The sequence below is a fragment of the Aotus nancymaae genome, unplaced genomic scaffold (genome assembly GCF_030222135.1).
Source record: "Aotus nancymaae isolate 86718 unplaced genomic scaffold, 86718_ANA_hifiasm-v0.15.2.pri h1tg000040l, whole genome shotgun sequence".
Lineage (NCBI taxonomy): Eukaryota > Metazoa > Chordata > Mammalia > Primates > Aotidae > Aotus > Aotus nancymaae.
This window is the reverse complement of record NW_026988454.1, coordinates 57,937,829-57,958,027: the sequence shown is the minus strand read 5'-3', so window position 1 is coordinate 57,958,027 and position 20,199 is coordinate 57,937,829. Positions and strand designations below refer to the sequence as shown.

At 40.9% G+C, this 20,199-nt stretch overlaps 1 protein-coding gene across 7 annotated transcripts in view; it reads right to left on the bottom strand.

Annotated features, from left to right (window-relative positions):
- PPIL6 (peptidylprolyl isomerase like 6) overlaps positions 1–20,199 on the bottom strand; it is a 52,656-nt gene that overhangs the window by 31,110 nt on the left and 1,347 nt on the right. For 5 of the 7 annotated variants that reach the window (XR_010336651.1, XM_064360789.1, XM_064360790.1 and 2 more), the window contains exons 2-6: positions 17,554–17,649; positions 12,920–13,108; positions 8,845–8,907; positions 8,596–8,743; positions 800–856 (exon numbers count right to left, since the gene is read on the bottom strand). Coding sequence is in view for 6 of the 7 variants with exons in the window: in XM_064360789.1 (XP_064216859.1) it covers positions 800–856; positions 8,596–8,743; positions 8,845–8,907; positions 12,920–13,108; positions 17,554–17,649 (553 nt within the window). In the remaining variant the exon portion in view is untranslated. The remainder of the gene's footprint in view (positions 1–799; positions 857–8,595; positions 8,744–8,844; positions 8,908–12,919; positions 13,109–17,553; positions 17,650–20,199) is intronic. The other 2 variants (XM_064360791.1, XM_064360793.1) reach the window with 1 other exon arrangement.

Sequence of the window (20,199 nt, the reverse complement as noted above, 5' to 3'; positions counted from 1 at the left end):
TTCTTGGGAAGACCTGCCCTCTCCACACAGATGTCGATACCGTGCAGATTTCATGGCTGTGGGTTGGCTATTTGCCCTTACCTGTTTTTATTTTGGAAGTTAGGTAGATACCTTGTCATCTACTTTTGTTGTAAATGTTATACAGTGTTTTCAGTTTTTCTACCGACAGCAATCTTTTCTTTAGACCAAGTCTCACTCTATCACCCAGGCTAGAGTGCAGTGGCACCATCTCAGCTCACTGCAACCTCTGCCTCCCAGGTTCAAGTGATTCTCCTGCCTCAGACTCCTAAGGAGGTGGGAGGCGTGTGCCACCAGGCCCAGATAATTTCTGTATTTTCAGTAGAGATGGGGTTTTGCCATATTAGCCAGGCTGGAACTCCTGACCTCAAGTGATCCGCATACCTCGGCTTCCCAAAGTGCTGGGATTATAGACGTGAGCCACCACACCCGGTCACCTAACATCAATGTAAATAGAATGACTATCAAGGTACCAGTTCTAAGTATCAGCACGGGAAATTACAAGTCTTAAAAATATAAATTGCCATTGACTCTATAATCCTAATTCTGGGATTTATCCTAAAGAAATAATATCATTAGGCAAGTGAAAAAAATATGTGTGTATGAAGCTGCTCTGGTCTGGCCTTAGGGTGCGCTTCCCTCCACCTGCTCATTTTTAACTCTTACTTTTACTGTAAGTATTGCCCCCAGTGGTATCTTATTTGTAATTGTGAAACTGTCTAGTCCTGTCAAGTTTGAGTAATCAACTAATATATAACTAACAAAATTTAAAGATACACACCTTCAAATGTTGGTCCATAAATCGACTCTCCATTATCTCCTTTTCCAGACACGATATCTGAGAAATAACAATAAATAAACATTTGAATTTTGAGATAAAAAGACTTAGGACACAGTAATGACAGGGAAAAAATTATGCTTTAAATGATGATTTCAAGGCTGAGGTGGGATGATCACTGGAGCCAGGAGTTTGAGACCAGCCTGGACAACATAATGAGACTCCATTTGAATTAAAAAAAAAAAAAAGAATAGGCCAGGTGTGGTAGCTCATGCCTGTAATCCCAGCACGTTGGGAGGCCAAAACAGGAGGATCACCTGAAGTTAGGAATTTGAGACCAGCCTGGCCAAAATGGTGAAACGCTGTCTCTACTAAAAATATAAAAATTGGCCAGGCGTGGTGGTAGGCATGTATAATCCCAGCTACTTGGGAGGCTGAGGCAGGAGAATCACTTGAACTCAGGAGGCAGAGGTTGCAGTGAGCAGAGATCACACCATCGCACTGCAGCCTAGGCAACAAGAGTGAAACTCCAACTCAGAAAAAAAAAAATACAATATGATTCCACTTATACCAATGAATAGAGTAAGTTACCTAATTGTTCAATATCTACACCATGAAAATATTACTATGACAATTTCACTTATATTTTGTAAGTACTTTTACATTCATAGATAATGCAAACTTTTGAAAGGATAAAGCATTAAATTATAATTGTGGCCACAATTTTCCAAAAGTGTATTTACATAAATTCTGCTTACTTCCTAAGTTATTCCACAGTCCATTATGCTTTTCTGAGATTAAGATTAAACTGAGAGGCTAAAACAGGAAAAGTGAGTTCTTTTTAGAATATGTATAAAAGATAGAGCTAAGTGCAGTGGCTCACACCTATAATCTCAGCACTTTGGGAGGCTGAAGCAGGCAAATCACTTGAGGCCAGGAGCTCGAGACCAGCCTGGCCAACATGGTGAAACGTGCCTGTACTAAAAATACAAAAATTAGCTGGGTGTGGTGGCAGGCTGAGACACAAGAATTGCTTGAGTCCGAGCAGCAGAGATTGCAGTGAGCTGAGATTGCGCCACCGCGTTCCGGCCTGGGTGACAGAGTAAGACTCTGTCTCAAAAAAAAAAAAAAAAAAGAAAAGAAAAGAAAAAAGAGAAGAAAAGAAAAAAACAAGAAAATGAATAAAAAATAGGTGTTGCAAACAGAATTCATGTTGAAAATTTCATATCCTATAGTGATAACTCATTTATTTACCTAGTGTATTAGAAATAAAAGTTTCCCATAATGGAACAAGGTTTTTTTTAGGTATCCATATGATATGCATATTTTGGTTTAGGCAATGCTCCCACTATAAAAAGACTCCATGTCCTTGTCCATGAATAAGTTATTTTTTATCTATCCACAGCTAAAAGAGGAGCAAAGCTAACGCTAGTGAAAAAAGCAGGCTCTGAGATCTGTCTTCTCTCCCCCCATCCTCCCCATCAGAATCTCTCTACTAACTTCAGTACTCTACTCCACTCCTTCCTTGAATACAGTGCTCAATAAATATTTATTGAAGGACTATGTTTTCTAAAGTCAGTATGAGCAATTTACCTATAATAAAAGTGTGTGTGCTATTTTTAAAAGAAAACTGATGCAACACCAAGTATTTAAAGAGAATTTATCCCAGAAAGGCCATGCAGCATTTAAATTATACTACTTATAAAGCTGGCTCAGAAGTTAATTGATAATCCTTAAGTCTCCAACCTGACTCACCTAACACTCAGCCACGGTTCACTATACAGCCCCAGGCAGCTCTGGAAAGGAAGTTGTCATGGCTGAAGGCTAAATCTGGAAATGGGGAAGTTGAGGGCCCCCCAGCATCAATTCCTTCAGATCCTAGAGGTTGTTTCACTCAGGGAAATCTGCCCAAGTGGTCTTCTCCCTGCTAACTTACCTATCCATTGGTCCCACTCCCTTGCCCCCTCCCTCCCACACCCACCAACATTACTCTTGTCCTCTGCTTCAGATCTCCTAGGTGAGTATTTTATATTGACACCATTTCAGTTGTATTTACTATTCTTTTTTGTGGCCATAGTCCACCCTCTTGAATTCAGCCTTATATATCTGACATTATTTCTATACTTCTGACAACAAATTCAGAGATGCCGGATAGTGGTTAAAAGCAAACTTTAAAGTCAGATGATTTTGATTAAAATGTTGATGTCCGTTACTTTTTCCAAGCCTGTTTGCTCATCTGTATAAACAGGGATAATGGTAACTGCCTCACAGGTAGCTCTGAGGATGAACTGAAACAACACAGGTAGAGCACTCAGGCAGTACTTGTCAGAGTGTCATGCTCATGCAGCATCACATGCTTCTAGAATGCCCCTCTCATTATCATCATCTTCATCATTCTGCTCAATATGATGATGATAATAATAAAATGTATTAAATTTATCTCAAAAGATCCTTCTGGATTCACACTGAAGAAACGTCTTATGAAGAGAAGAAATGTAGTAATGGCCTTTGGTGTTCTAGTTCTACTTGATAACATGAAACAACTCATTCTGGAGAAAAACTCTGAATGTACGGAACGTGACCAGGTGCGGTGGCTCACGCCTGTAATCCCAACACTTTGGGAGGCTGAGGTGGGAGGGTCGCTTGAGGCCAGAAGTTCAAGACCAGCCTGGGCAATACAGTAAGACCCTGTCTCTACAAAAAATTTTAAAGAATTAGCTGGGCATGGTGATGTGTGCCTGTAATCCCTGCTACTTGGGAGGCTGAGGTGGGAGGAATTCAAGGCTGCATTGAGAGCTATGATTGTGCCATTGCATTCCAGCCTGGATGACAGACTAAGACCCACCCACCTATATTCCCAGCACTTTGGGGAGGCTGAAGCAAGAGGATTGATTGCTTGAGTTCAGGAGTTCAGGAGTTCAGGACCAGCCTCAGCAACATATAGAGACCTTGTCTTCACAAAGAAAAAATTTAAAAATTAGCTGGGCATGGTAATGCGTGCCTGTAGTTCCAGCTACTTGGGAGGCTGAGGTGCAAAGATCACTTGAGCCCAGGAGGTTGACGCTGCAGTGAGCTGTGATTGTGCCACTGCACTCAGCCTGGGCGATAGAACAAGACCCTGTCTCAAAAAAACAATGTGGGAATGCCTTCATTTCACTCAAATCCATTCTAATATACACTGGGGATGGACCTTATAAATATAAATATACACACTTGGTTAGAACCCTAGTAGTTAGGAAAACACAGAAAAGTTCTTCATTTAGACAATTACTTTAAAAGTCATGTGAAAACTCCTACTGGAAAGAAATCCTATAAATGAAAGTCAGATGGAAAGCCTGAAGCAAATTAATTATTTTGTAATGACTGTGAAAATTCACAACATGAAAGAAGTATTTTATGAGTTATAAACATTGTGCTTATCAGTGGCTCATTCTTCTGCTTTATTTGTTTTTACTACTTTTATTCATATCTCTTTACCTTCAGCCAACTGACACCACAGCAGCGCTCATTCTTAAAGAGAGCCTCTGGACCATGGATTTCCACTTTTTTTTTTTTTTTTGAGATGGAGTTTCGCTCTTGTTACCCAGGCTGGAGTGCAATGGCGCGATCTTGGCTCACCGCAACCTCCGCCTCCTGGGTTCAGGCAATTCTCCTGCCTCAGCCTCCCGAGTAGCTGTGATTACAGGCACGTGCCACCATGCCCAGCTAATTTTTTGTATTTTTAGTAGAGACGGGGTTTCACCATGTTGACCAGGATGGTCTCGATCTCTTGACCTCGTGATCCACCCGCCTCGGCCTCCCAAAGTGCTGGGATTACAGGCGTGAGCCACCGCACCCAGCTGGATTTCCACTTTTTTTAAAACAAGGGAACACTGAGGTAAGAATTATGTAGGTTCTCTTTAAGCAATAATATATGAGCTCAGCTGGGAACAGTGGCTCAAGCCTGTAATCCCAGCACTTTGGGAAGCCAAGGTGGGCAGATCACTTGAAGTCAGGAGTTCAAGACCAGCCTAAACTGGTCAACATGGTGAAACCCCATCTCTATTAAAAATAGAAAAAATTAGCTGGGCATGGTGGCACAAGACTATAGTCCCATCTACTAGGGAGGCTGGGGCAGGAGTATCTCTTGAATCCCAGAGGTGGAGGTTGCAGTGAGCTGAGATGGTATCACGTACTCCAGCCTGGACTATGGAGCAAGACTCTGTCTCAAAATAATAGTAATAATAATAATATACTATGTGAGTTCAATACGTATTTTTTTCCCCAAAGCCAGTTAATATTTTCCTCTATCCATTTTAAAGTGTGTTGGATGTATAGGTGAAATGAAATGTATTTCTAATATATAGGTAGGTTTAACTGTTAATAGTTTGGTAACTATTCTGTGACTAATGGGCTATTGGAAAATGAGTCTTTCTTAAGTGTTTGAATTTTCTTACTGGAATTATTTGGCAGGTTCTGGATATCCTTACCCATTATATATCTTTTAGTCTTATGTAAAACATGATCCTTTTTGTGTAAAAAAGTTCATTTCATTTTCTTTGATTAACAAAGAGTTGGTATCGATTTTTTTTAAATCCTTCTGAAGGCAGTAGGCCTCAAGGGAGCCCAAGGGGGAATCCAACCAAAGTGGTGTAACGAGTTGATATCTTCTTTAACTTTGCACTGTAAAAATGCAGAGAATGTGTGTTTCCTGTTTAACTATCTATTTTTATTCTTTCTTTCTCTCTTTATTTCTTCCTTCTTTTCTTTCTACAAGTATTTATTAAGCACCTACTACATCTCAAGCACTGTTCTAGTTCCTGGGATACCATAGTGAATAAAATAGATAAAAATTTCTGCCCCCACAGAATTTAGAGAAACAGACAATAAACAAAAGAACTAAGAAACATATGGTTGCATGTCTAGTGATGAAAAGTGCTAGGAAGAAAGATAAAGCAGGGTAAGGAGTAGGAGGGTGACAGGAGGGGTGAGTGGAGTTGTGGAGAGGAAGATGGCAGTTTCATATACGGTCCAGTAAGGCCTTGCTGAGATGAACTCTGGGCAAGAATCAGAAATGGGGTGAAGCAAGGGATAAGTGGAGGAACAGCTGGGTGGTGTGTGCAAAACAAGCAAGGCCTCAGGGCCCATGCATGCTTGATGTGCTTAGGAGGCTGCCAGAGGCTGGTGTGTGCAACAGAGTGTCTAAGAGGTCAGAAGATGAGCTGTCGGGGGAGGAGCAGGCAGTGTCGACTGGGTAGAGCCTGTTAGTCCCAAAGGGCAAGCAAAAGTGCCTGAAAGCATCCTAAAGCACAGCACAAAACCATGTTTAGCCCCTGTCCTCCAAAATCATACACAGTCCTGTGGTATCAGAGGCATGTGAACCAGAGTGACTCCAACTTGAATAGGAGCTGGGTAAAATGACGCTGAGACCTACTAGGCTGCATTCCCAAATGATTAAGGCATTCCAAGTCATGGGATGAGATAGGAGGGGGGCACAAGGTACAGGTCATAAGGACCTTGCTGATAAAACAGGCTGCAGTAAAGAAGTCAGCTAAAACCCATCGAAACCAAGATGGCGATGAGAGTGACCTCTGGTTTTCCTCACTGCTATACTACCACCAGCACCATGACAGTTTACAAACGCCATGACATCAGAAAGTTATCCTATATGGTCTCAAAAAGGGAGGCATGAATAATCCACCTTTAGTATATAATCGAAAAATAACCATAAAAATGGGCAACCAGCAGCCCTCGGGGCTGCTCTGTCTATGGAGCAGTCATTCTTCTGTTCCTTTACTTTCCTAATAAACTTACTTTCACTTTACTCAACAAACTCGCCCTGAATTCTTCCTTATGAGAGATTTAAGAACCCTCTCTTGGGGTCTGGATCCAGATCCCTCTCCTGTAACATTGGGAACTGGACATCTGTAGGGAGAGAGTATGTTTCTTTCCAGAGCTTGGCACTTTCAACACACCAGGTCATTGAATTCTCACCACATCCTGTGATCTTCTTATCATTATCCCCATTTTATGATTAAGAAACTGATTCAGGGAGGCCAAGTGGCTTATCTATGGTGGTATAACTTTCATAAATCAGAGCTTGGATTTGAATCTAGCAATCTAACTTTTTCCCAAACCGTCCTTAACACTGCTGCCTCACTAATTGAAAACATAACCCAAGATCTGTTGCACTTTACTATTTGGAAATTTTACTTTAAATAAAAACACAAACAAATAATATGACCTACTTTTCTCAGATCTTGCAACGGTGGTAGGAGCTAAGCAAAAACAAAAATAAAACAAAACAAAACAAAAGAATACAGCATCTGAGTCCAGGTGTGGTGGCTCACACCTGCAATCCCAGCACTTTGGGAGGCAGAGGCAGGGGAATCACTTGAGGTCAGGAGTTCAAGACCAGTCTGGCCAACATGGTAAAACTCATCTCTCCCAAAAATACAAAAATTAGCCAGGCATGGTGGTGGTGCATGTCTGTAGTCCCAGCTACTTGGGAGGCTGAGCTGGGAGGATCACTTGAGCCAGGAGGTCGAGGCTGCTAAAAAAATCAAGGTACTAAAAATGTCAAGGTACTCAAGTTGAGGTACTAAAAAAATACAAAAATTAGCCAGGCATAGGGGTGGATGCTTGTAATTCCTGCTACTCGGGAGGCTGAGGCAGAAAGAATTGCTTGAGCCCGGAGTGGGGAGGTTGCAGTGAGCTGAGATCACGCCACTGTACTCCAGCCTGGGCGACAGAGTGAGATTTTGTCTCAAAAAAAAAAAAGAAAAAAAACCCAGCATCTGAGAGCCTAGCACGAGAGTCAACAGCGAACTGAGCGTCAGGAGCCCTAATACCAACAGGCCCCTGGAAGAAATGTTTTATACTAACCAAAAATGGAAAACCATCTAAATGTTCACCAATGGGGAATTAATTAAACTTGTATAGCAATATGATAAAAAAAAACTTGGCAGACGCTAAACATTTTGCATGTTTATGTTTGTTAACACGAGAAGATGGATACCACATATTAAGTGGAAAGACACAATATGGAAAAACATTTAAAAGTGAGGTTAGATAACAGTATTTGTAATATGATCTCATTTTGGAGAACTAAAGGGAAAATGCTTTAATATGCAGGATGCTTGGAATATATCTATATTTTTCTCCTCGTCAGCCTCAGAATGTCCGAGATCATACACAAAAAGGTAAACACTAATTTAAGCTTCTGCATTTGTCATTGAGTTCAAGCAAATCTCCTTCGACACTAAGACAATTATTTGTAAATTGCTGCCTGGTTGTTCCCTATAGAATATCCCCCAAAATTTAATTTTGTGCTTTTAATCAGACTATAAAAAAACCAAAGGACTGACCTCAAAAGAAAGAGAAAATAGAAACCAAAATCCTTTATACATTTCTTTTTACTCGTAACAATGTAACATCTTTGGTAAGAAATAAGTTGTTTTCCATTTATTCTATTTTTAAATTCCCACTCTTAGTACACTTATTAAAACCACTGTATTTCTAGGTACAAAAATTTAGATGAGCATTTGAAATTGCATTTTGGTAAAACAAAATGTTACCCTACTCTCTTATATAATTTCTGAATGTGGAATATTCCTGGTAACATAATTTAGATTTATTTATTTTAATAATTAGGGTGCTTTGTTTAAGAATACAAATATCTTACTTCATTATTTGTCTTCATTTAAGTATAATTTTAAGTATATCTAATTCTACATACATTTCATGAAGATAAATAAACAAAGGTTTGGACCATCTCATTTGATATTGCAATTAAGTTGTTTTTAAGATTTTAAACTCACCCCCTCCTTGTATCCAGCCATTTGGTACTATTCGATGAAAAATGGAATCTTTGTAATGTAGCCTTATGCCATTTTGAGAAAACCCTGCTTTTCCTGTGCACAAGACCTGAAAATTTTTACATGTTTTGGGACACACATCACAGTATAGCTACAAAATAAAGACAAAAGGTTTCAAAGATTAAATATTTAACAGTCCAACAGTTATAGAACCTACCCCCACAGATGTATTTAAAAAAAAAAAAGTCTTACCTCAAAAATCAATCTTCCAATTGGAGAAGAATCAATACAAATGTCCAAAAACACAAAATTGTGCTACGAAGATAAAGAGAAAAATATAATGCAGGTCTACATCTTAAAAGAAAGCTTTTAGAAATTACCAAAAATATAGCAGATACAATATTTTTAGTGATAAGATTTCAATAACATTACCAATGGATAATATAACAGTAAAATTAAGTGAACAACTTATAGTAGTTTATTTCATTTTATCAAGCTTTTACAACCCACTTCACACATTTTTATTTTTATTATTGTATTTATTTGTTTATTTTTGAGACAGGGTCTGGCTCTGTCCCCCCAGGCTGGGGTGCAGTGGCACCATCTTGGCTCACTGCAGTCTCAACTTCCTGGGCACAAGTGATCCTCCCACTTCAGCCTCCCAATTAGCTGTGACTACAGATATGCACAGCCAGCATGCCTGGCTAATTTTTGTATTTTCGGTAGAGATGGGGTTTCACCATGTTGCCCAGGCTGGTCTTGAACTCCTGAGCTCAAGGGATCCGCGTGCCTTGGCCTCCCAAAATGCTGGAATTATAGGCATGAGCCCCAGCACCCAGCCCATATTATACATCTTTAAAATCCTTCAGTAGTGAAAGCTCTGGAAAACATTAACCTATCTCACAGGAGTGAAACACATGGCCTAGATATCTACTACATCACAACTAGGGGTGTGGAAATAGCCACACCTAGTTGAGGGAAGAAAACAGACTTAGGATTCTTGTCTACTTCTCTTCTTTCCTGAGTACTTTTGGGAAAGATCCATCATGAACACCATGGATTTGGTTACTGTGTGTCCCGGATTTTCAGAGACAGCAAAGATTAGCTAACCAGAGCCAGGCCACATCTGTTCTGAGTGGGAAAATCAGATCCCTGTATTCACAGCAGGTATAGCACCAGAAGTCGGGAAAAGAAGGATGCTGGGCTTTCAAGTTATATTCAATAATACTCTCACGTGCACAGATGCCCCCAGCTTATTTTTACTTGATATCCTTTCTGGTAGAGAAAAACATTTGTGAGACCTTGTCTAGCCCTATAAAGAGGCATTAGAAATGAAAATGTTAGTTTCAACACAATAGTATTCATTTAGGAGCCAAAGCATATTTAATGGAGTACATTTCAAATCTTGGGCACCATTCTCCTACATTAAAATGCCACCTTGGCTCATGCCTGTAATCCCAGCACTTTAGGAGGCCACGGTGGGTGGATCGCTTGAGCCCAGGAGTTTGAAACCAGCCTGGGCAACATGTTGAGATCCTGTCTTTATAAAAAAATAAAAAAATTAGCTAGACATGGTGGCATCTGTCTGTAATCCCAGCTACCTGGGAGGCTGAGGCAGTAGGATCACCTGAGCCCAGGGAGGTTTGAGACTGCAGTGATCCATGATCGTACCACTGTATTCGAGCCTGGGTGACAGACTCTATCTTAAAAAAAAACAAAGAAAGAAAGAAAAAAACCACCTTATTGAATAAGGTGCATAATTTATCCTGCCCTCTTTCTTAGGAATCTAGGAAACAAAATTAAATGCATCATATTATTTTATGTCACTCTAACTTTTTTTAAAATTAAAAGACTGAAATAATATTGTGCTATTTGTCATCTAGCAATGAAGTATTACATTCACATTAATTATAATTAATTTGTGCCTCTCAGCGTCTGTACAAGTTCTTAATCATAAAAGAGACTAGCATAACTAAAGAATAGGAGGCATAATATAGTAAACTTCAGAGGCTCAGGGTGATAAAGACGATATATTGGTAATCATGGTTGACTCAGGAAATGGACTTACTGTCCATCCAGACACCATTAAACTTCCCTGTGCATTAAGATATTATCTTTATGAGGTAGTCCAGAGTAGACAGTTCTGAAAACGCCAATATAAGAGTTCAAATGACTGTAACACAAGGTAATGTCCCAGTCAACTAGCAGCCAAACAGGCAAGCATATTTGTCTACCATATGGTTCTAACCAGAAGTAAACAAATCCCTGGGTTTTATTTAGTAAGAAAAGCCCACCCTCTGTGCAAAAAAAAAAAAAAAAAATCTAAGGATTGTCTCTGGAATCAAGGTCCTCTATCCTCACTGCCTCAAATTATTTCAGGCTTTCATTATGTCTAGCTCATGCTGCTATAGCTGCTTTCCAATTCCCTGCTGCCAAACTCTCCCCTACTCCAGCCTACTTCTGCACAGACCTAAACATTTTTCCAAAAGAGCAAAGAGGGCTGGGTATGGTGGCTCACGCTACAATCCTAGCACTTTGGGAGGCCGAGGCGGGCGGATCACGAGGTCAGGAGTTCAAGACCAGCCTGGCCAATATGGTGGAGCCCTGTCTCTACTAAAAATACAAAAATTAGCTGGGCGTAGTGGCTGGTGCCTGTAGTCCCATCTACTCCAGAGGCTGAGGCAGAAGAATCGCGTGAACCCGGGAGGCAGAAGTTGCAGTGAGCTGAGCTTGCACCACTGCACTCTAGCCTGGGCAACACAGCAAGACTCTGTCTCAACAACAACAACAACAAAGAGCAAAGAGGATTACATCATACTCTTTATGGAAAGCTTGGTTGGTTCAATTTTCTTCTGGATAAAATCTAACTCCTCTGTTCAGATGCACAATAAATCATAATTTGGCCTCCAACTTTTGTTAGGATCTATTGGATTTTTTTTTTGCCTTATTAAAATCTGAATACCCTTCCTATCTCGGGAACTCCTTGCAGGGTCCCACTGCCTTCACTAGATCCTAAAGGGGCCAGATTCTCCCTCTCCCCATGCTGAGAGCACCAGGTTTTGGGAATATGACCTAGGCTTGCCAGCTAGGTGCTCCTGCCTGAGCTTAGGTCTCTAGGGAGTGATGATGCAGACACTGGAGTGTTGAACAGTTAATCTCGGTGAAGGAGGTGGTGTGGACAAGGGCCAGCAGTGCTGTGCCAGTTCCCTGGCCACACATCCCTGCAGTGTGACTCTGGCCATGTCTTCCTGCTGCCAGGCCTCGTTGATTCCTGCCTGTTTTCCAAAGCTGCTGTCCAGCTTTCCTGTCAATTGTGAGATAACCAGTATCCTTTCAATACACACCTTTTCTCCTTCAGTCAATCAAAGGAGCTTGGTAATGCTGGCACCAACAATCTTGACTGAAACTCATTTTCCCAGCTTCATTCCCCACCAATTGTGACCTCCTTGCTGTCCCCCTGCCATTCCCAGAGCATGTACTGCTACACTCCTGACTCTGTGGGAATTAACCATTTGAACATTAAATTCCTCCCCGCATCCCAGAGTTTCTAGAATTTTCAAAGTGCACTATTTTTTTCAATCAAACATTCACTGAGCACCTATTACGTTTCAGGTCTGAGCAGTGCTTCGACAAGGATGAATGAGACAAGGCCTTTGCCTTTGCACAGCTCAGATCACCGAGTCACTGTGGGCACAGGCCGCCATGGGCATGAAATGATTTTCTGCATGATGCAGTCATTGCTACAACAAGGTTTCCGAGCAGAACTGCAAAGTCCCTCCAACCCTATCGCCATCACATCCTGATACCTGTCTCTCACCTCTGGACCTTATGCTTCATGACTATCCTCTGCCACTAGAAACCTCCCCACTGGCACAGCCTGTCTGGGCTTGCTCTTGCCAACTATGTGTTCGTGCTCTAACATGTCACCTTTCTTCAATCCACTTGCCATTCTCTTAGCTCTTGCCTAGATATTGGACAGTCTTAATTTAAATATTTTGTACTCAAGATGAATGGATGATAGGTTTGACCTTCTCTGAGGGGACAGTCTTTATATTTTAAAATGGGTAATTCGTGCATATGCATCTCTAATGGGGAGAAGAAATGTTTGCCCAGAGATGATCTCCCTGTGCAGCCCACATGCTGTGAGATACACTTGCTTTACATACCACTATATGATAACCTTTTGCAATTGGAACTGGAACTAGACTTTAAACTTAGTCTCCTACTTTTTTATAATCTCCTTCGTTAGGATACCAATAATTAATGCTGAATCAATATAAAGGGTCAAAGATTCCATGATTTTTCTTTAAAAATTAGCGTAACTTGCCTTGGTGTCTCTTAAGAATTTAGTGGAAAAATCCTCAGCGAGTGCGTCATAAAGTGCAGAGGGTTTAACATCAACTATATCCCACACCTCGTGGGCCCATTTCTGCAGATCCAATGCATCGCCCAGGAGCTGATCATTAACAAAAGATATCACGGAGGAAGAATATTCCCAGGTTTCATTTTTCAGTTCCTGTAAGGGAAAAGGACAAAAAAAAAATGTAAGAAGTGGGGAAACTTGCTGAACTCAGAAGCCAGAGCTTGGGGTCAACTCTAGGTCTGAATTTGTCAACTCTTGGATTGAATCTTTTAAAAATACATTTTTATTGTCCTTTAGAATTTCTCTCTCAGAATTTAAGAACATTTTTTAAGAATCTGACATCACTAAAAGCAAAGGATCTAAAAAGTAATCATAAAAATGTTACAAATGAAAAAACAATGTATCTGAGGAATGCCAGCCCCTTTAAATTATCATGCCCAGAAAGGCATTTAAAATGCAACAGCAGTTACGTCTCACTCCACCTTGAGCTAAATAATTACCTCCACTCACTACGTGGGCTCTAGACTGACACCAAACAGCCACAACATGCCATCAACCCTATAGTTCAACAACGTACAGTCAATCACTAACCAATGTTACTTCTGTAAATCAGTGACAGTTCCTGATCAACAGCTTTTGTAGTCGCCTGCTCTTCTGATTCATTCTTTTTTCTTTAAACACTTGAGCCTCTATTTTGTTCTCTGGAGCACTCCCCAAGGCAACCTGGAGGTGTGTCCCGGGCTGCAGTCCTCAACCTTGGCCCAAATAAGCACTCTATCTTAATTTTGTTTCAGCTTTTTCCTTTTAGGTCAACACATTAATAGAAGATAAATGGTAATCTGGTAATAAAAATCATCATGAGCCTGGCATACTTGTATATTAACTTGCAAACAAAATTCAGTCTCTGTCTTCATGTCTAAAGCACATTTTACTGTGTGCATACCTGGAAAGGTTAGGGTTTCCAGGTAAGACATGGGTTTCAATGCAGAGGATTGGGAAAATGTTTTTTGCATGGGGTGGGGGATAGGGTTAGGAAATGACTTACAAGAGTCAATAGGGATTTCTGGGGCACAATCAGGGGCAGTGGGGAAGAAAACTCACCTTCCTCAGTACTGTGTTTCCAGCCCCTCAAAATGCAGTATGTTAGTGTTTTCATTAACACAACCTTCTAAATCTCCAGTGGGTTTGAGGGACAACCCCTCTAAGATCTGGTTTATTATTACCCAGAGTCAGCCAGGCAAACCATGAATAATTTGGAACAGCCATGCTCAAACTTTAGTGGGCAATGAGAATCACTGAATCTGAGTTCCCTCTCCCACTCCCTGCATATTCTGATTCTAGGAAGGGGCCTGAGTATTTGCACTTACTTATTTTTTCATTTTTTGGAGATGGGGGTCTCACTATATTGCCTGGGCTGGTCCTGAATTCCTGGGCTCAAGATCCTCCTGCCTCAATCTCCCAAAGTGTTTGAGCTACTGTAACCAGCCAGAACATGTATTTCCAACAACCTCTTAGGAAGGGCTAGTGCTGCTGTTCTAGAGACTGCACTTGGAGAAATACTAGTTTGGGGAACAATTTACATTCAACTTGTCCACTTGCTTCATTTTCCTCTCTGAGGAGATTTAATATCCTATCACTTGCTTCCTATGCCCTATCAAAACCTGCTTCTAGACAGGTAAGAAACTTGTTTATGCTGAACTATAAATCACTGATAGACCCTATGGGTCAATACTTCCTGGAGTGTTTATCAGTGAGATCATATTTTACAGGACCCAAAACTTTCTTTTCTTTCTTTTTTTTTGAGACAGAGTCTTGCTTTGTCACTCAAGCTAAAGTGCAATGGTGTGATCTCAGCTCACTGAAACCTCCACCTCCTGGGTTCAAGTGATTCTCCTGCCTCAGCCTCCCAAGTAGCTGGGATTATAGGCGCCCTCCACCATGCCCAGCTATTTTTGTATTTTTAGTAGAGACGGGGTTTCACCATGTTGGCCAGGCTGGTCTCAAATTTCTGACCTCAGTGGATCACCTGTCTCGGCCTCCCAAAGTGCTGGGATTACAGATGTGAGACACTGCACCTGGCTGGGACCCAAAGCTTTCTAAACAGGAGAAAAAAAAAAATTATTGTGGCTATTTTAGCTAGCTTGTTGGGAGAAATGCAGTAGAAAGTACATTTTATTTGGAGGCTAAAGATGTAAATGCCTTGCTCTGTCTCCTCTACATGTAGGGAGGCATGCTTGCTTGCCTCAAGTGAACAGCATGGACCTGAAGGCTTCTAGGGCCTTCAGCACTAAGAGTATGAGCTGCCTTGTTTGGAGCAGAGAGACCTTCCCAATGGCCCTGAAGTCATCCCCTTAGGGTGACACTACATTTTGCTGAAGCCTAAGGCCAGTTGAACCTCATGAGTTGATTCAGAGAGAACAAATGTGCTAGGAAGCACTACCTAAGACCCAAGACACAATGCTTACATTGATGAAGGACAAGAAACTGCCCTGAGAAGGAAGAAAAGGTTAAGGTGACAAACAGCCAGAGGAGGAGGGGGAGAGGAAGAAGAAAGGGAGGATATCACAGGTGGAAAGCAGCAGCAATGAGGAACTAGAAAGCCTCCATCAAGACCCATGAGAAAGGCAGGAGGAAGAGAACACAAAACATTTTGAGGGAACCCAGGCTGAAAGGGGAGGGAAACTGGGGAATAGAATCCACACCAATTTCCTAGAGTCTGGTGGGAATGTAAAAGAGGAGTGGGTACAAACCACAAACCATGAGATCATAGCTTTCCTGTGGGTGGAGAGCATGACACTGGTAGGCCACATAATAAGTTTGATTATTAAGAATAAAATGTTGCCCAGGCTGGTCTTGAACTGTGCCTGGCCTTGTAAAAAAAAAAAAAAAAAAAAAGAATAAAAAAAAGTATTGTTTTATGTTACAGTGACCCACAGTTCAGTTCTGCCTAGGACTATCCTACTTTTGGCACTGAAATTCCCACGTTCTTGGAAACTCCTCAGTCCCAGGCAAACCAGGACCATTGGACACCCAAGTTGTTGGAAAAATTAAAATTTATGTATATAAGCTGGGTGCAGTGGCTCATGCCTGTAATCCCAACACTTTGGGAGGCCAAGGCAGGAGGGTTGTTTGAAGCCAGAAGTTTGAGACCAACCTGGGCAAAACAGTGAGACCCTGTTTCTACCAAAAAAAAAAAAAGAAAAAAAGAATAGGTGTGTCTATGTGTGTGTGTGTTTATGTTTGTCTGGAATAGTATCTATCATATAATAAGCATCATTATAAGTGTTTGGTTCTATCTAAATTCCAATGCAAATGTTTTAAGGTTATAAACATGCTAATCTTAACCAATGGTATTTTTATTCAGTCTTGCACCATTCATGTGACTGAACAGAGAGTGAAGTGGCCTCATAAAGCCGCATTACCTCCATGATACTTAATCACAGGATCATGGGACATCCTTGTGCAATCCAGCACAGAACAACCGAAACTGCTGTGGTCAAAGGAAATGAGGTTTCATTAGCCATGGCGGAGATAAGGTGGGCAGGGAAACTAGGACTGGTACTGTCTACAAGACTAGGCCAGCTAGGCCAGGGGTGACAAGCATCCCACCCTCCGCAACATAAGATATTGCTAAGCCAGGATGCCACCTTAGTATCCTACTTATCACACGCTCTAGGCAGCACTATCAACTGATCACATTGTCAACCAAGGGGAGACCTATCATCCCTGGACAAGCTCTGCTGGCCCTAAGGTGTGGAGTTCTCTGAGGGTACAGATAGAAGGGAGAAGGCAGAGAAAGAAGCTTCAACTAGGACAGGGTTGCCCTCCGGGAGCTCACTGCCTGTCATCAGAGCTTCCCCAGGCAACAGTCCCACAGAAGCCCCTAGCTGTCTCTGTGATGTATACTGTCAACACTTTCCAGAGTTTAAGGACCAAGAGGACCAGGCCATGTTAACCTGAGTGCCAGGATATGAGAGGAAGTATAAGTGATGTGCAGGGAGACAGGGTAACTAACCATCCTCAGCGGTAAATGGCACCATCGATCTTACTTTTATCTCATGCTTTCCAAAGGAAAATCCTGTAAATGTTGTACTTAAAAAAAAAAACAAAAAAACAGCTTGGTAGCCGGGCGTAGTGACTCAATGCTTGTAATCCCAGCACTGTGGGAGCCCAAGGTGGGGGAATTGCTTGAGCTCAGGAGTTTGAGACTAGCTTGGGCAACATGGTAAAACCCCATCTCTTAAAAAAAGTACAAAAATAAAAAAAAGTACAAAATTAGCTGGCATTGTGGTGTGTACCTATAATCCCAGCTACTTAGGGGGCTGAGGCAGGAGGCTTGCTTGAATCCAGGAGGTTGAGGCTGCAGTGAGTCAAGATTGCTCCACTGCACTCCAGCCTGGGTAACAGGGTGAGACCCTGTCTCAAAAACAAAAAACCCAGCTTGGTAAATAATATAATTTAGGAAAAGTATATAATTTAGAGAAATAAAATCTAGCTACACTAAAATTACTCTTTCAGTTTTTCTAAAACCATGCATAAATAATTCAGGCAAAACTTGGCTTGTTGCCTATATCCCCGACACCCCAAATATCCTTTACCCTTTTTTTCTCCTGTAGATATTGATGCCATGCAAATTCTTGAAGAGGAACTAATATAGGATCTTCAAATTTGGATGGATGATTATTCTTCAGATTCTGGGTTTCAAAATAGAATTATTTTAGAGTTAGTTCTCTTTTAAAGTCAAAATCATATCTCCCAATTTTTACAGAGTTTCCAGAAGTTTTATACAACACACACTCAGGCCATGCAGTCTGACTGGGATATTCCTTGTTCATTCTCAGAGGCCCTTGTGCTTCCCTCCAAGTTGCTCCCTAGGCCAGGGAGCTTATATGTATAAGTGCCTTGAAGCCAAGAACTATGTCTTAGAGGCTCAGTGCGGTGGCTCACGCCTGTAATCCCAGCACTTTGGGAAGCTGAGGTAGGTGGATCACCTGAGGTTGGGAGTTCAAGACCAGCCTGGCCAATGTGGCAAAAACCCTGTCTCTACTAAAAACACAAAAAATTAGTCGGGCATGGTAGGTGTGTGCCTGTAATACCAGCTACTCGGGAGGCTGAGGCAAGAGAACCACTTGAACTCAGGAGGCAGAGGTTGCAGTGAGCTGAGATTATGCCACTGCACTCCAGCCTGAGCACAACATAGTGAGACTCTTTATCAAAAAAAAAAAAAAAAAAAAAAAAACTATGTCTTAGTCTTCCTATATTTCCACCTGCCACAACCTCTGGCACATAGTAGCCAATCTACACATAGCAACCGAATAAACAAAGAAATAAATAAATGGGTTAACGCCAATAGCTTTGTGATCTGCTGTCTTCTCTTAGGACTAGTTTTTCCCTAAGTTAAACTCTTGCTAAACCTCAGTGGATCTATAGATACTTTACATATAACTAAAATAAATAAATAAATAAATGTTCTTGCTTTAATTCACTGATGTATGGGGAATGACCAAAAGAAACTGTTGTGGTTATACCTCTTAGGAAAAAGTGAAGTAAACACAAAACCAGTTTAGGTTTAGATACTGATTATGTTTTAGTTTGACATAGATTGTGTGTAGGAATCAGAAAAAATTCTTACTGGTTAGCACTCCAGGCTTGGTACCTGATGTTAATTATACTTTGTCTCCCTCTAAAGCAACAGAAGGCAGGTGAGGCATTAACAGGCCCCTTTTCTGAGTGGGTCTGGGAAGTAGATGGACCAACAGGAAAAGCAACAGCCATTGCAGGTGGCACCTTCCCTGCTGGGGATAGTGCTTGGAGGCCCTGTCTGGTTCAAAAAAGGGTGCTGGCCTGGCATACGTCATCAGGGGTGAGTATTCCAAGGGGAGAAAACCAGGATGTGAATACATTAAGTTTGTAATCAACTTTATGGCCATTAACTTGGGTAATAAAAGGTTGCTGATCCCATCTGCCCAAGCAACACGGACCACAATTTCTACTTTTGATGACCCATTCATATGTCATCAGGGGTGAGTATTCCAAGGGAAGAAAACCAGGTTCCACTTTGGGAACCCTCAGGAAGAGGGCAATGACAATCAGGCCATTTCCTCTTGTCCTCAAGCAATAGGTGACATGTCCTCTTTCTCAGTTCCAGTGTCTGTTCTCAGTTTGAGGCAATACTATACTGCAGGTTGACTGCTATTTCTAACAATCTAGAATAAACTATAAATCCAACAGTTTTCAAATGAAACACATCATGTCTTTTTAATAATTTAGTATTTTTTATAGAATGGACTACATTCAAATTAAAATGTATACAATATTCTTACTCTCTACAAATCTATCTTTTGTGTACATATTTATGGGGTAGTGATGTCTCAATACATATAATGTATACTTATCATTAGTATATCCATCATCTAAGACATTTATTATTTCTTTGTGAGGGAACACTCAACACAAATCTAAATCTCTGTCAATTAATCAGGCACGTGGGATTGCTCATAAATGATCAGGTTAAGAACATTTTCGGATATTCTTTATTAAGACAGAACTAGACGTTGGACATCGTGGCCCACACCTATAATCCCAGTACTTCCGGAAGTGGAGGCAGGAGGATTGCTTGAGTCCAGGAGTTCAAGACCAGCCTAGGCAACATAGTAAGACCCCCCCCTACCAAAAAAAAAAAAAAAGAAAAAAAGAAAAAAGAAAGAACTAGTTGAATTTTCATATTGGAATATAACTACAGTAGGTAAGAGATTAAGAAAGGGAAAATTGACATTATTAAGATAATAAAGATATTGTTTTCTCAACCTAGTCTTCTACAGCAGGGGCTGGAGAGGAATAATTTTTAGATTTGTAAACAGTTTTTAAAAATCAAAATAATTGTATTTCATGTTATGTGAAAATTATATACAAGTTAAATTCGGTGTCCATAATAAAGTTTTACTGGAATGCTGTCATTCATTTCTACGCCTGTGTCTGCTTTTGCAACACATGACAAAGCTAAATAGGTGTGACTGAGACCCTATTGCCCAGAAGGCCTAATATATTTACTGCCTGGACTTTACAGAAAAAAACTCGCCAACATTTTCATTACAATGTGGAGTCGTCAAAGAAAATATGTGCCTTCAGGAAAAAAGCAAGGAAGAACGAGAAAAAAAGTCTCTGAAACTCATTAAATACATTAAGTTTGTAATTAACTTTATGGTCATTAACTTTGGTAATAAAAGGTTGCTGATCCCACCTGC